At 48.1% G+C, this 15,231-nt stretch overlaps 1 protein-coding gene across 1 annotated transcript; it reads left to right on the top strand.

Moving 5' to 3' along the window:
- Window positions 1-4,461: 4,461 nt before the first annotated feature.
- LOC310918831 (ubiquitin carboxyl-terminal hydrolase 17-like protein 6) lies at window positions 4,462-10,501 on the top strand (the record flags this gene model as incomplete). The annotated part of the gene is made up of 11 exons (XM_083877797.1): window positions 4,462-4,652; window positions 5,038-5,171; window positions 5,247-5,349; window positions 5,496-5,563; window positions 5,722-5,792; window positions 6,339-6,421; window positions 6,662-6,773; window positions 7,097-7,237; window positions 7,446-7,546; window positions 8,290-8,428; window positions 8,749-10,501. 11 exons carry the CDS (start codon window positions 4,462-4,464, stop codon window positions 9,373-9,375), a joined length of 1,770 nt encoding a protein of 589 aa, XP_083733923.1. The 3' UTR covers window positions 9,376-10,501.
- Window positions 10,502-15,231: the final 4,730 nt, after the last annotated feature.

Below are 15,231 nucleotides of genomic sequence, written 5' to 3'. Positions count from 1 at the left end.
ATTCTCATGGAATTTATGGGTTTTCCCATTGTTTCTTTCAGCTTTCAAGATCCACTTTGATTTATCAGCAAACCTACAGTTTGTTTGTAAAGAAAATATCTTCTTTTCCTTTTCTACCGAAGTGTTGACTCCCCAATAGGAGGGAGATTGGTGGGCCCTGGTCTCCAAAAATCCATCCTTGCTGTCGGTGTGTGTTGCTGCCTTGTGACAGAACTTGGTGAAGCTTGGTGCAGGGCCCAAAGCAGCCAGTTCAAGTGGGGGTGATTCCTTTATGTGTTATCTAAAAACAGAAGCCAGACAAAATTAAGGGAATAAAAAGCTGTTCTGTTTATTGAAGGGCCTTCAGGTACATTTTGGGCAGACAAAGCCCCCCAGGGGCTACATCCAAAAATGGACCATGGCTCACGGGTTTTCACACTTTGATAAGTTGGGTCCATTTGCATGTTGGGGGTCAATTTTCCAATTCCAGCTTCAGGTAATGAAGTCATTTACCCCCAGATTGCTCCCCCCAATTCTCTTTTGTTTTACATTTCTTGAGGCCTGAGGCAGGGAGGTATCCTCGATTGCCAGGCCTGGAGAGGAATTGTTGTGTCTGACCAAAATGTGGAGACAGCAGCTCACACCATATGGAGTTTAGAGTTCTACACTACAGAATTGCATGATTACAAATACATGAAAAAAAAGCTCAAATCCTAAGGCATGAGGGGTGAATAGCAACCAGCTGCCTCCTTGGAGCACGAGGAACAGCAACTGCCTCCTGCATAGCCCAAAGCCACGTGGGTCAAGTGCAGCAGGAACAAAACTGCCTCCAGCCACCCTGAGTGGGAATCTGGCTAAACCTGTGTCTGATCAAACCCAGCCTAACCAAGGCTGGAGGAAGGAGTGAATGTGAAGCTGCTCAAAAGCTGCCCAGGAGAGGCAGCAGCTGGGTGTGGGCCTGGCAGCCGAGGTTCACCCAGCACAGCCTCTGGAGGTGCCAATGCAGGGGCTGGCCATGGGTGTACCTTGAGGGCAGATAAAATTCACTGGGAATGACCCTGTGAGAGCTTGGGTGAGTCTCAGAGGCACAGGAGTGTGCCTGGGAGGAGTGGAACAGAAATCCCCAGCAGCCTGTGTGCCAGACAGAGCTGTGATCAGCCTTGTGGCAGCTCTGGGCAGGCCTGCACTTTGTGGGCTCTGTGCTTTGGGGAAGGAATCACAGAATCACAGAATCATTAGGTTGGAAGGGACCTCCAGGGTCGTCAAGTCCAACCCAACCCGAACCTGAACTAAACCATGGCACCAAGTGCCACATCCAGTCTTTTCTTAAACACATCCAGAGATGGTGAATCCACCACCTCCCCATGCAGACCATCCCAGGACTTTATTGCCCTTTCTGTAAAACACTTTTTCCTAATACCCAACCTGTATTTCCCTCGGCACAGCTTGAGACCTCGTCCTCTCATTCTGTCAGTTGCTGCCAGGAGAAAGAGACCAACCCCACTTGAGCACAGCCACCTTTCAGGAAGTTGTAGAGAGTGATAAGGTCACCTCTGAGTCTCCTTTTCTCCAGGCTAAACAACCCCAGCTCCCTCAGCTGTTCCTCACAGGGTTTGTGTTCCAAGCCCCTCACCAGCCTCGTTGTCTCTCTGGACACGCTCAAGTGTCTCAATGTCCTTCCTAAACTGAGACACCCAGAACTGGACACAGCCCTCAATGTTCTTCCTAAACTGAGACACCCACAACTGGACACAGCACTCGAGGTGTGGCCTCACCAGTGCTGAGGACAGGGGAAGAATGACCTCCCTGCTCCTGCTGGCCACACTACTCCTGGATCCAGGCCAGGAGCCCTTGGCCTTCTTGGCCACCAGGGCACAGCCTGGCTCATGTTCAGTCAGTTATCAACCAGTCCCCCCAGGTCCCTTTCTGCCTGGGCACTGTCCAGCCACACCGTCCCCAGCCTAGAACGTTGCAGGTGGTTATTGTGGCCAAAATGCAGACTCAGCACTTGGACTTGTTAAACTTCATGCTATTGGATGAAGGAGTGGCAGCACTGCCAGGCAGCTGATTAAAATCACTCCCCCCTTCATCAGCAGCAAAGGGGGTGTCCCAGTGACTTCCACCTGGGACAGGAGCCATGTCAGTTCCTGTGCCCAGGAACCACGTGGCTCTGTGACCTCAAGGGGACTCATCCCTGTGTGGCCCTGTGTCACAGAGGGGCAGAGATGTGACACCTCTCCAGTGATTGTGACTTCACCTGCCCAAAGACCCCAGCTGACCCCACTCACCTCAGTGGTGGTATCCTGAGAGCAGGCTAACGAAAGAGCTGGCATTCAGGATAACGGCTTGTGGTTTTCATACTCACGCGACTGTCTTTTGCACAAATTTGTTTCCTTTTGAGCTGTATTGTTTATTGTTTATAATTTACAGTTTGTTTTATTGTTTACTGTTTATTGTTTACTTTAAACAATATCGTTTACTATTGTTTACACTAGTGTGTATTTTTTTTGTTTACAGTATCGTTCTCTTCACCTTTCATCCTGTGAAAGGTAATTATGATTTGACTCTTGGGATAGATAGGGGAGGGAGATATGGGATAAGAGTCTAGGCTGCTTTATTCCTCGATAGCTGAAGGCTGAGCTGTTACACCTTTGTAGGCTGCCCAGGTACAGCCTGGGCTAGAGTTCTTATTTGCTGATTCTCTTTTCTTAGCTATGGCCTAGGATAGGTAGTAGGGGGTGACTGTAGTCTCAGAGGGGCTGGGCTCAGCCCAGAGTGGCAAAAAGCCCGCCTTGGCTGCTGCAGGAGGGAGTGATTCAGAAAAAGCAGAAAAAGAAGGGCAGCAAAGGCAGTAGTTAAGTTAGTGGCTGAAAGCTGGTGGCTCCTGCAGAGGAGGTGGGAAAGCCAGAGGCTCTGCTGTTGATGCTGTGACAGCAGCAGCAGGGCCTCTTCAGAGAAGGGAACCTGCACTGGGGCACTTCAGAAGGATGCCTGAACCTCCTGTGCACTGGGGCTCTGACACTGATCACAAAGGTGTGAGCCTGCGGGTCAGCAGCTGCTACAAGCACCACTGAAGCTCTTGATGGCAGATGCTGTTCTCTACATTGTATTTCTTTGGGGTTTTTCTACTTTTGGTGAGCTCCAGTAATTTCTTTGCAATCAGGTGAGGAGATTGACACTGATCTCTTTCTGGAGCACATCCCGATCTCCTTGGTCATCGAGAGCTTTGCTCTGTGTTCCTGAGAGAGGCAATGGCCACAACAGGGAACAATTCCTGTGAGTAACAGCTTCACTGGCAGGTTTGGACTTTGTGAATGCCACAGACAAGTGACATGACTGGTGGTCAGATCGCAGAGTGATGTGCTCCCAACCTAGAGTGAACTCTGGGATGTTTCCTGAGAGCAGCCAGACTGACCCAGGTGCTTATGATTAGTCACAGGAAAACACTTTTTGTCTCTCCTTTGTTAGTGTGTCCAAGCCTCTGAAGCATCACTGCTCATAGAGAGGCCTGCCATCCTTGAGTTACCTTTTGTGTTCAGTACTTGCTTGTTTTCAGTAAGTTATGCTGGGGTGTGAGTGTTTTCTCTCACCCCGGCCAGCCCTGGCACCAGGGCCAGCAAGGTCCAGTCCAGTGACAAATATCACCTTTCTGATCCTGTGCCTCTGGGTTTGTCCTCAGGCCAATGGCAGTGATGGCAGGAGAAAGAAATAAAGAGGGACTCTGCAGAGGGTTCAACCAGCTGGGTTTATTGTTCCCACAGGGGAGACAAGTGAAGCCCAGGGTGTTTGCCTCAGCTGCACAAGCAGCACCTGAATGCAACATCTTTTATTAGGGGGAGGAACAAGGGGATGGGTTCAGCCAAGGTCCAGTCAGGAATAATAGGGGACTGGCTCTGAACACAATAGACAAACACAGTAACAAACCACAGGGAGGTATGAGGGGGGAGCTGGGATCCTGTTCAATCAACTCGAGGCTCTCCCTGGAACTTTGCAGACTCAGAGAGAGGCCCTGAAGTGACAGACAGGACCCAGGGGTTACATAACATATGACTGACAGATAACTGTAACAGGGAAATGAACCAAGGGGGTACACAGAATAAAGCATTACAGACAACAGCATGCGAATAAAACAGGAGTACATCAAGTGAAAGCAGCAACGCACCACCACAAAGTTACAATCAGTTATAATCTGGGAAAGCTTGACCTGATAATCCAGTCTACAACTCTGGTGAGAAAGGAAGGTACCCAGAGGCCCAGAAATCAGAGCTGGGGTTTGTTGGACTCTTGGCAAAGTAAGCAGGGGAACAGACTTCTCCCAAACAGTAGCTTTCAATGGCAGTGCTAGGCTTCCCCTGATACTGAGTTGAAGGTTTGAGCTGGTTGTCCTGACTGCTTTTAGAGAAAATTCAAAGTTTAAATAGGCTTTTGTTCCTCCTCTCATCTCTTTTCAAATGGAATTTCTCTGCAGTCATTGCCGAGGGAATGACTCCTCCAGAAAGGATCCTCTTTCCACCGGAGAAGATTTGCATGGCCTGGCAGCAGAGTCAGAGTGCTGGAGCAGGGCTGGTCAATGTGGGCAACACGTGCTTCCTCAACGCTGTCCTGCAGTGCCTGACCTACACCCCCCCACTGGCCAACTACCTGCTGTCCCGAGAGCACAGCCAGGCCTGTGAGTGCTTTTGGAACAGCTCCTGAAAATCTGTCAATCAAATACCAAAGATTCCCGGAGCCTGGAATGTCATTTAGGAGAACAGCAGCCTTTGGTCAGCCCCCGGGGTTTATGTCCTTTGAACACTCAAGGCTAGAAGCCACTTGTCCTTGCCAGCTGTCTTAGCCTTCATGAAGACACCTCTTTTGAGCTGCAAGTCTTTATTCCTGCAAGTTGGTTTATTATTAAACCACAGAAAACTGTTGGTTTAGCATTCCTCTCAAGAACATTTCCTGCACATTAAAATGCCCTGGGATCTTTGGGACATTGGGAGGAGTGGAGTATTGCCCTGGAGTGGGAGTGGAAGAGGAGGAGTATCCCACTGCTGTGGATATTTTGCTAACCTGAAGACCTTCCCTGTGTCCCTGTCCAGGTCACCAGCAGGGTTTCTGCATGATGTGCACCATGGAAGCCCACGTTAACACGGTCTTGCATTCCCCTGTCAGTGCCATCCTGCCTCTGGCCGTCCTCAGGGTTTTCAGACGTAAGTCATGCCAGCTGCTTGGACAGGTTTTCTTCCCTTCTTGCGTGAGAGAACTACAAACTTCTTGTTTCTTAGGCATTGGAGAACATTTTCAGCCTGGCAGGCAGGAAGATGCCCATGACTTCTTGTGCTGTACTGTCAATGCCATGCAGGAGGCTTGTCTGAGTGCATGCAGCAAGTAAGCACAAGCAAATCACTCTCACAAAGTTCAGAGCCCTTTGGACTGCTTGATGTGCTCCCATCAAGGGAAACCTAAAGCCTGGGCTTTGAGGCCAAGCAAAACTCTTTGAAGAGATAATGCTCTGTCTTCCTGCTTGTTTCCAGCTTGGACCTCCCTTCTCAATCTACTACCCTTGTCCATCAGATATTTGGGGGCTTTCTGAGATCCAGAGGTATGTTTCCACAACTATTGCTCTCTTTGACATTGCCTGTGCCCTTCTGTCTGCCTGTGCCTGACAGTTGGTCCTGGGGCTGGTGGGACAGGTACAATGTGTCAATGGGCAATGCCAGTCAGCTTCCCATTGCTCAGCATTTGGATTTTTCCTTGCAGTCACCTGCTTCAACTGCCAAGCCATTTCTGACTCCTACGAGCCCTTCCTGGATGTCCCTTTGGATATCAAAGTAAGAGGCTTTGCAGTTGTGCTTCAAGAGATCTCAAGGTCCCTGCAGCTTTCCAGAGTCAACACATTTCTCTTAGAAATGTAGACTGTGAAGTCTAGATCCTAGTGGTGGGTGGGAAGAGGAATGGATGGTGTCCTCCTGCAGGGGGTGTGGTATTGGTCTCTCTGTAGATGCTGTTTGTAAGCTGGACAAGCAGCATTATCCTCTCCTCACCCTTGATACATCCTCATACTTCTTCCCTTTGCCCTCCCACGACACCTGTCTGGCTCCCAGGCTGATGGGTTGGACTGTTTGCAGCACTGCTGCCCCTGCACATTGTCATTAGCTGGACTGAGTGGTGGTACAGGGAGGGAGCTCTTGGTGGCTCCAGGAGCTGCTGGGACACAGGGAAATGTTCAGCTTCACACTCTCTTTCTGCCTCCTTCTGGGCAGGCTCATGGTGGGTCTCTTCAGCATCAGCTACAGGGGCTTTCCTGTCAGCTCCTGGGAAATGTTTGGGTGAGGGCATTTCCTGCAGCTCAGCCTGCTCATTTCTCACTCCTCCAGGCAGCCTCGTCCCTCACTGCAGCCCTGGAGGACTTTGTGACACCCGAGCACCTGGATGGTGAAAACTGCTTTAAATGTAGCAAGTAAGATGATTACTAAGGACATATTAACTTGAGGTCCTGTTTGAGGGGGCTGCATGTCATTGAGCAGAAGTTATTTTCTCATGGACGTTTATTGCACACAGATGAGATGTAGCCTTTTAAACAATATGTCAGTGAATAACCTTAAAATAAGAAAAGCTGTGTGAGACAGGAGAGGTTGCCTGGCCACCTTGGGGGAGGATTGGATGCCTTTCAGCACTGGGCTCTGTGCTTGGTTTCAAGGTGTAACAAGAATGTTGCTGCCTCCAAGAGGTTCACAGTCCACTGTGCACCCAAGGTTCTCACGCTGTGCCTGAAAAGGTTTGACTGTTTCACCGGAGGGAAGATCAACAAGGTGTGTACACAACTGCTGGGCAGACTTCTCCTCCTGGAGCAGATTTCCTAGAGCTTGTCACAAGCCACTCGTGTTGGATTAGTCTTGTTCCCTTCTGGGGAGAGAGCAATTCCCTTGGGAAGACAGGCAAGCTCTCTTCTCCAACAGAGCTGCTTTGGCCAAGAACAGTTTCCTGCCACCCAAACCATGGCACATTGCTTTATGGAAAACCAGCTGCTCACAAGCTCCAAGGATGTATTTACACACCTGTGGCCCCTGGATGTGGCAGGCTGTTGTGTGCCACAGGTCAGGGTCACTTGTGAGCCCTCCTGGTGTCTCTGTAGATTGTGGAGTACCCTGAGTACCTGGACCTTGGCCCGTACATGTCCCAGGCAGATGGAGAAGCCCTCCGTTACTCCTTGTATGCTGTCCTGGTGCACAGTGGGGTCAGCTGCCATGAAGGACACTATTTCTGCTACACAAAGGTAAACAGCAACGTCCTTCCTTCCCAGTGAGGAAAATGTGTATTGGGGAAGATAAACTTTCCTGACAGTGCCACTGACAGCCAAGGTTTTGGGGCAGAAGGTCTCTTTAGAGGCTGGACTGGATTTGTTTTGACATACACTTGGATTTAGTTTTCTGCCTGTGTTTTTGGAGAGAAATCATGAGGAAATCCTTGCCTTTCTTTCACAGGCCAGCAATGGGCTGTGGTACCAGATGAATGATGAGCGTGTGGAGCTTCGTTGCCTTGACACAGCTCTCAGGCAGCAGGCCTACCTGCTCTTTTATGCCAGGTAACAACCAGGATTCAGATGTGTTCAGAAGGCATTTCCTTTTCCCTGTTCATTGTTTGGCTTCTCCTACTCCAGAGTGTTTTTCTCACCAAATGCAATCACTCCCTGCATCATTCAGTGCTGTGAAACCTCTACTAGCCCTGTCTGTCCTTCATGCTGGTGCCCTGATGTAACTTGTCTGCTCTCTGATGCTGGACTTGTGTAGAGAAGAGTGAGAGAACTTGAAGGGGCCTGCCAGGAAAGATGGGGAGGGACTCTTCATCAGGGAGGCTTGGACAGGATGAAGGGTATCAGTTTTCAGCTGAGCCAGGGCAGGTTTCCATCAGATCTTGGGAAGAAATGCTTCAGTGTGAGGGTGGTGAGACAATGGAAGAGGCTGCCCAAAGAAGCTGTGGGTGCCCCATCCCTGAAAGTGTTCAAGGCCAGGTTGGACAGGGCTTGGAGAAACCTGGTCCATTGTAAGGTATTCCTGCCCATGTCAGGGGTGTGGAACAAAATGAGCTTTTAGACCCCTTCCAACCCAAGCAAGTGGGTGAATTTTTGAAATGGAGGCTGTAGAAGGTATGAAGATGAGGTTTTGCTGTGATGGGAGCAGACTGGGTGGGAAGACTCTGGCTGAACTTTCCAGTAGTGGTCTTGGTTAAGTCTTCTCTCTGTCATAGAAACCTCTTCAAGAAAATGAGTGAAGCCCAGAGGAGGCTGCAACAACAGCCCTAAACTGAGATCAGCCTTTTTTCCCCCAGGTGCTCTGATCTCAAGATTGTAGAAAAGGCTTCTTCCTCACTGGCACCACCATATGCCCCTTCCTTCCTCAGCCACGGAGCAGCCAGCAGCAAGCAGGTGGCTTCTATTGGCCCCCAGGGGCTGCCAGGCAGGACACAGGTAACTCTGGGAAGGAGGGCCAGGGCACCAGAGGAGCAGTGGATTTCCTTCTAGGATCTCAGCATTCCTTCTTTCCCCCCTGCCACCGTGCAGCATTCTTCACAGCCACAATGCTGCTTCCTCTCATATCATCCCACCTGCATCCATCCCACCTGGATCCATCCCATGTGTGAGCCTTTGGCCCTTTTGCCCTGGCAGCCCTCCAGAAAGAGCCTTTGGGAGGCTCTGAAATGTCCCCTCCCAGAACTTCTGGGGGTTCCCCACTGACTGTGGCCCTTTGAGGAGGGAAGGGTGGGAACTCTCCAGTGCTCTCTTTGCAGGACATGGTGGTGGCTGTGGAAGAGGCTGGCAGGGAGCAGGCCTGCAGCAGATCCCCGAGGAAGAGGAGGAGGCAGACTACAAGTCCTCCACCTTGTCACCAAACCCCCGAGGACGGTGCAGGGCCGGTGTTGAAGAAGGCTGCAGTGCTCAGGGACACTCAGGAGCAATCCCAGCCGAGGGGGAGAGAGCGAAGAAGACGCCCACGGAGGGGCTGTGACCGCCGTGGCCACTCTGTGCAGCGCAGAGAGCACCAGCCCTCTCTGGGCAAGAAGGACAGGGGCAGAACCAGTGCTCTACAGTGTGACAAACCTCCAGGGGATAACGCAGCCTCAGGGCCCTCCAACAGCAGCTCAAAGCAGGCTCCTGTGGTCAGGGCTGATTGGGAGCCATCCTGGCCCAGGCTGAGGGAGCTGGGCTATGACCTCCGCAGCCGCTTTGTGCAGTGCACAGCCCAGCGCCCTGCAGGGAGGAAGAGGAGCGTTTCCATGCCCCAGAGATGTGTGCCAAAGTCAGGGCACTCCTGGGGTGCTGCACTCAGATTGTGGCCCTGGCTGAATCATCATGGAAGATCAGCACTGCAAGTGTTAGCCAAGGTCCTTCTTTTCAACACACGTTCTGAAATATGAAGGAACCATTTTACGCGTGTTCGGGGCTGCTCACCGGCTGGCTCGCTCACCCAGTCCGCATTCAGGGGTACTGCTTAGTACCGTTAGATCTGCTGGGCTGAACCTCAGGCAGAAGCGTGGCAAACAGCATGGAAGAAGAAAGGAGGATTTGTTGGAGATTTTCTTACAGAATAAGGACATGATTTATATTTAGAGAAAGGTTTAACTAACCCAGCCTGGGCATCACTTTGAGGCTTGTGAAGCCTGTGGTGCAGTAAGAAATTAGTTGGTGAAGTTTGTTAAAATTAGGTATTAACATGTTAATGGGAGATAGTGGGGTTTTTCAAGGGTTAATAGTTATTGCTACTAATATAACAAAGTATGTTAAGTAGAGATTGATATTACCCATCCTTGAGCAAGGAGGGCCTTCTGTTCTTAGTGTTTAGCTGAGTTTTTAGTGTTTAGCTGTTTTTAGTTTAGCTGTTTTCAGAGACCAGCTTGACCAAACTATCCCACTCACCTCTGGCTCTGGAAACACCAGGATAAAATAAGGTCTCTACTGCTAATTTTAGTATCAGAAACCATCATCCCTGTTATGAGTAATATCTGTATAAAATAATTCTTGGTTGGAAATTAGAAAAGTAAGTCTAAAAATGAAAATGATAAAGGGGCTACTGGTGAAGGCTAATTTGCAACTGTAAAAGCACGCGTGGTTCCGAAGAAGAAATACAAATTTGCAACAAAGAAGAAGAAAAGCAAGTAACATCTGCTGATGAAGCCCCACCATATAATGAGCTACTGGAGAATGAAAGACAATATGCTCTCTTCACTGATGGCTCCTGCCAAATTGTAGGTGCTAACCGGAAATGGAAAGCTGCAGTTTGGAGCCCCACACAACAAGTTGCACAGGCTACCGAGGGACAAGGTGGAGCGAGTCAGGTTGCAGATCTTAAAGCTGTCCAGCTGGCTTTGGATATTGCTGAATGAGAGAAATGGCCGAGGCTCTATCTCTACACTGACTCATGGATGGCAGCTAATGCTCTGTGGGGATGGCTGAATCGCTGGAAATAGGCCAACTGGCAGCGCAGAGGAAAACCCATCTGGGCCGCTGACATTTGGCAGGACATCGCCGCCCGAGTAGAGAGACTGACTGTGAAGGTTCGACACGTGGACGCGCACGTACCCAAGAGCTGGGCTAATGAGGAGCATCACAACAACGAGCAGGTGGACAGAGCTCCAAGGTGAAAGTATCACAGGTGGATCTGGACTGGCAGCACAAGGGAGAATTGTTCCTAGCTCGTTGGGCCCATGATGCCTCTGGTCACCAGGGAGGAGATGCGACATACCGATGGGCCCGTGACCGAGGGGTGGACCTTCCTATGGACAGCATCTCCCAGGTCATCCACAACTGTGAGACCTGCACTGCAAACAGGCCAAGCAAGTGAAGCCTCTGTGGTATGGTGGACGATGGCTGAAGTACAGGTATGGGGAAGCCTGGAAAATTGACTACATCACCCTTCTCCAAACCCGCCAAGGAAAGCGCTACGTGCTGACCATGGTGGAAGCCACCACTGGATGGCTGGAAACCTACCCTGTGCCTCATGCCACTGCCTGGAACACCATCCTGGGCCTTGAAAAGCAAGTCCTGTGGAGACACGGCACCCCTGAGAAAATTGAGTCAGACAATGGGACCCATTTCAAGAACAGCCTTACAAACACCTGGGCTAGAGAACATGGCATTGAATGGATATATCACATTCCTTATCACACACCAGCTGCTGGGAAAGTTGAACGGTGCAATGGACTACTAAAAACTGCCCTGAAGGCACTTGGCCGGGGGACCTTCAAGAATTGGGAAATAAACTTAGCCAAAGCTACCTAGATGGTCAACACCCCAGGGTCTATCAATCGAGGTGGTCCTGCCCAGTCTGGCACTACCCTTGGTGGGTAGTGGTCCTACCCTTGCACACAGTGGGGAGATGGGTTGTCAGGAGGGCTGAGCTGGACCCCACCTGGGTGATTGATACCCGATCTGCATCTGGGATAAGACAATCAGAGTCATCAGGAGTGTGCATCCCAATGCCGACTTCTCAGAAATCTCATCAAGCTCTTGCCTCTGCCCGGAAAAGCAGTTTCAGAGCACAGAAGTCCCAAAAGAAGACACATGAATGTGTGACCTGAGCAAAAGTGGACAAAGAACCCTGCCTTAGGGGAAATAAACTGTCTATAAACCGGCCCCTCAGTGGCCGGATTTGTGAACGGGGAAGGGTCGGTGCGATAGAGGCCGACTCCAAGTTCACCCAATAACGATCTTGGGATCACTGTTGTACTTTTATTGTGGCTTTCCGTGATCACTGTTTGTAGCAAAATAAAATTTGCTTTTGACTATTATTCTGGCTATTTCATTTCTAACAATCACTTTATTACAGTGCTCCTCTAAACATGCACACACTCTTTCAAAACTTTTCAGTATTTATACATTTTAGCAAACCAATAAATTATTAGTCATTTGCTATAAATTGCATAATCCCCTTCATTAATTAGTGTTCTGTCTTTTACAGGTTATTGGCTTCCTGCTTTTCATGCTAATTAGTCCACCTTTTCAGTCTTTTTATTATCTTTTTCCCAGATAGAGAGAGGTATCATGTTTTAATCTGTGATGGAAATTAAGCACCATGCAGCTGCTTGCTTGACCACCTCTTCTTCCCCCCACCACACTGTGGAATGGGGAGATTTGAAGTAAAACTTGTGTGTCAAATTAAGAACAGCTTAATAATTGAAAATAAGTCACACACAACAACAGTAGTAATTAATAATGATAATGGGAAGGAACCAAATGAGTGATGCACAAGGCAATTGCACACTATCTGCTGACTGATGTCACAGCTCCCTTCCCAAAGCAGGATCAGCTGCCCTTCTGGGCAGCTCCTCCCAGTTCAGATACCAGGCATGATGTTCTGTGGTGTGGGTGTCCTTTTGGGCAGTTCAGCTCGCCTGTCCCAGCTGTGTTCTCTCCCAGTTTCTTTTGTGAACTTCCTCACTGCCAGAGCCGAAGATGAGGCAGTAAAAAGCCCTTGACTCAGGATGAACATGACTTAGCAAGACCCAAAACTTCAGTGTATTATCATCACCATTCTCATTCTGAATCCAAAACACAGCACTGTTACAGCTACTGAGAAGAAATTTACCTGAGCTGACACCAGGGCAATGAGATTACAGTACAACTTCTTTGTTAGTTCCCTCTTGATGTCAGAGTTCTGCACAATGGCCTTGTGGTTCATAAATTCTGCATTCCTTGTGTCCAGAAATTCCTTGTATTCAGAAATAAATCCCTCTTCCAGGTCTGAGACCACTGAAGCATATCAAGGTTGATTTACAGTTGTTAAAGCTTCAGGAATTTTCCCAAGCTGTGGCCCCGCTGTTGCAGCTTATGGCAAACCCTGCAAAATGTTGGCTACAGTGGCATATGACAGAGTGGAAAACTACACTGCTTATGATCAATTAAAACAAGTAATGAGAAAACTTAATTAAAGCAATTAATTAGAAATGTATTAATATGGTTTCCTTATGAGCCGATCTCCCGGCCATCCTGCTCTTCAGATAAACATGTAAATGATTTATTCCTCTGGGTCCAGACCCCAGACAGAGATGTGCTTGTGGCTGGAAGAAGGAGCAGACTCACACTTGGGAATCAGGAAGGTTTTATTCAGGCCTCAGCCCAGGTGCAAGTGCTCTGGTCTAGGGCTTGCCTGCCCTTAAGTACTGGGGGTGTTACCTTTGGGAATGAAGGGGTGTGACTTGGGAACAGGGGGCATTGGCATGGCCATTTTGGGGCAAAAGGGAAGTGGGGAACCTGAAGCCTGGCTGAGTCACCAGCTTCTGCCAGAGGACTCAAGCACTAGGGTGTGTCAATGGATCTTATCATGGAAGATACAATGGACTGGGAGAGGACTATTGTAAGGGTAAGGGCAGGGATTTGGGAAAGGGGGATGGTAGGGATGATACATTTACAGAAACTTAATAACAAAAACCATACAGAACTTTAGAAAACCCAAAATGCACATGGCAACATATTAGTAAAGTTATACCATTTCCAACACCATGAGGACATGCAAACAGATACTCTCTGATGTGAGGGCAGGAGCAGCAAGGATGTCCAGGCTTTCACGTGCAAGTGAGAGTCACAAGTGTCACGTGGAAGAACCCAAAGAGCTGCTAGCACCTTTTTCAGCAGCAGAGCATATTTTGCAGAATAAACCTGACAAAACATAATCTAAACAAGTGACCAGGGATCCTTCAAAGCAGATCAAGGTCAACTAATTTTTAATTGTGATGATCTGGACATCAGCAAGGAAAACCATTTCTCTTCACTCTAGGCAGCATTAAGGAATGTTTTCATGTAGCAAGCAGAATAAAATGATGGAAAAACCCTCAAACTGAGGTGGGCAAACAGTCCCTGGACTCCAGTTTTTCAGATTACCACCACAGTAAATTTCAGAATCATGCTTTTGCCACTGAAAGTCAGGAATAAAACTCTTTACTACTGTGATTTTAGTATTAGAAAGTGGCATTGCTTTATTTCAGCAGGGGATATCCTTCAGCTGCACACAACACAGCTAGCTAACAGACTGGTTTAAATCTGTGTAACTTGCACAGCTTAATTCCATTTCCTGAAACTCATACATACATGCTAAAAGTTCCTGCAATTCCATTTGTGTGTTTAAATCACTTCTCAGAGCTTATTTGCAATAGAGTAAATATTTCCTCTAAAATCAGTATGGGCTCACTCTAATGGGAATGTAAGACTCTGGTGACATCCCAAAAAATGCACACCCAACACACATGGAGGATTGAGAGATTTGATGAATATCCCCAAAGCACAGTTTAATATCTGGGTCCAGGCTATTATTCTCTGGATGGGGTCCATTGCAGGCAAGAATTACCAAGTGATCACAGATAATCCCACATATTCTCCACAGTACCACACAAAAAGCACTAAAGAATGTGGATTGTGTCCTAGGAAATAACATTTGTCCCAGGCATGTTTCAGGTGTAGCAGTTTTTTTCTAGAACAGAAAAAATGTCTTGGAATTTATCTTCTATCCCAATAATCCATTTACTTCATAGGCTGATAAGTCTCTCTGAAAGAGAAGTCCTACCTGTGTAGGTGCCAGAGGACAAGAATATCTGGAAGAAGAGACAGAAGAATGAAGTAAAATAAAGTAGCTCATCTGCCAGTAGGAGAAATCTGTGGTTAATGTTTTTGGAAAAGCCACATCACAAATCTCAAGTGTTTTTATCTGTGTTCCCAGAGGAAAAGAGTCTGTTGGGGATTGACTGCTGCAGTTGTAGGAGTCAGTTATTTTTTTCTCATTGTATAGGCACAAGACAACTCTTTCTCTGGTTTTCCTGTTAGGTCCTGGAACAAAATGTAAAGAAAGACCTAGAGAGCACTTGCATATCTATTTTATTATGTATAATCTGTTTTATTATGACCTTTCATGGTCTTGGGCCTGATCTTGACTGAATTATGGGATAAAACTTTGATATGGAGACAAACTACAAAGAGACACAGGAAAATGGCTTTAAAGGTTTTGCAGGAAGGAAAAAACATGCATAACTCATGTCTAATTGTGGTTTTGTTATTTTCTAAGTAATGGTGGAGGAAAGGCCTGCCATGGGAGAAACATCATGCCATCTCAGATTGATCCTTCAAGATTTCTCAGAGATTTTCCTCTGTGGATAATAATTTCTGTCTTTCTTATCTTTCTGTTTTATTAAACAGAGATACTGCACTCTCAAGCTGTCCCTTGCCTTACACCTACATCACATTGGGTAGTTCTTCCCTACAAAATCACTTTCTGCTCTTCACGGGAT

Source organism: Zosterops lateralis, assembly GCF_965231275.1.
Source record: "Zosterops lateralis genome assembly, chromosome: 24".
Lineage (NCBI taxonomy): Eukaryota > Metazoa > Chordata > Aves > Passeriformes > Zosteropidae > Zosterops > Zosterops lateralis.
This window is presented reverse-complemented; position numbering and strand designations above follow the sequence as displayed.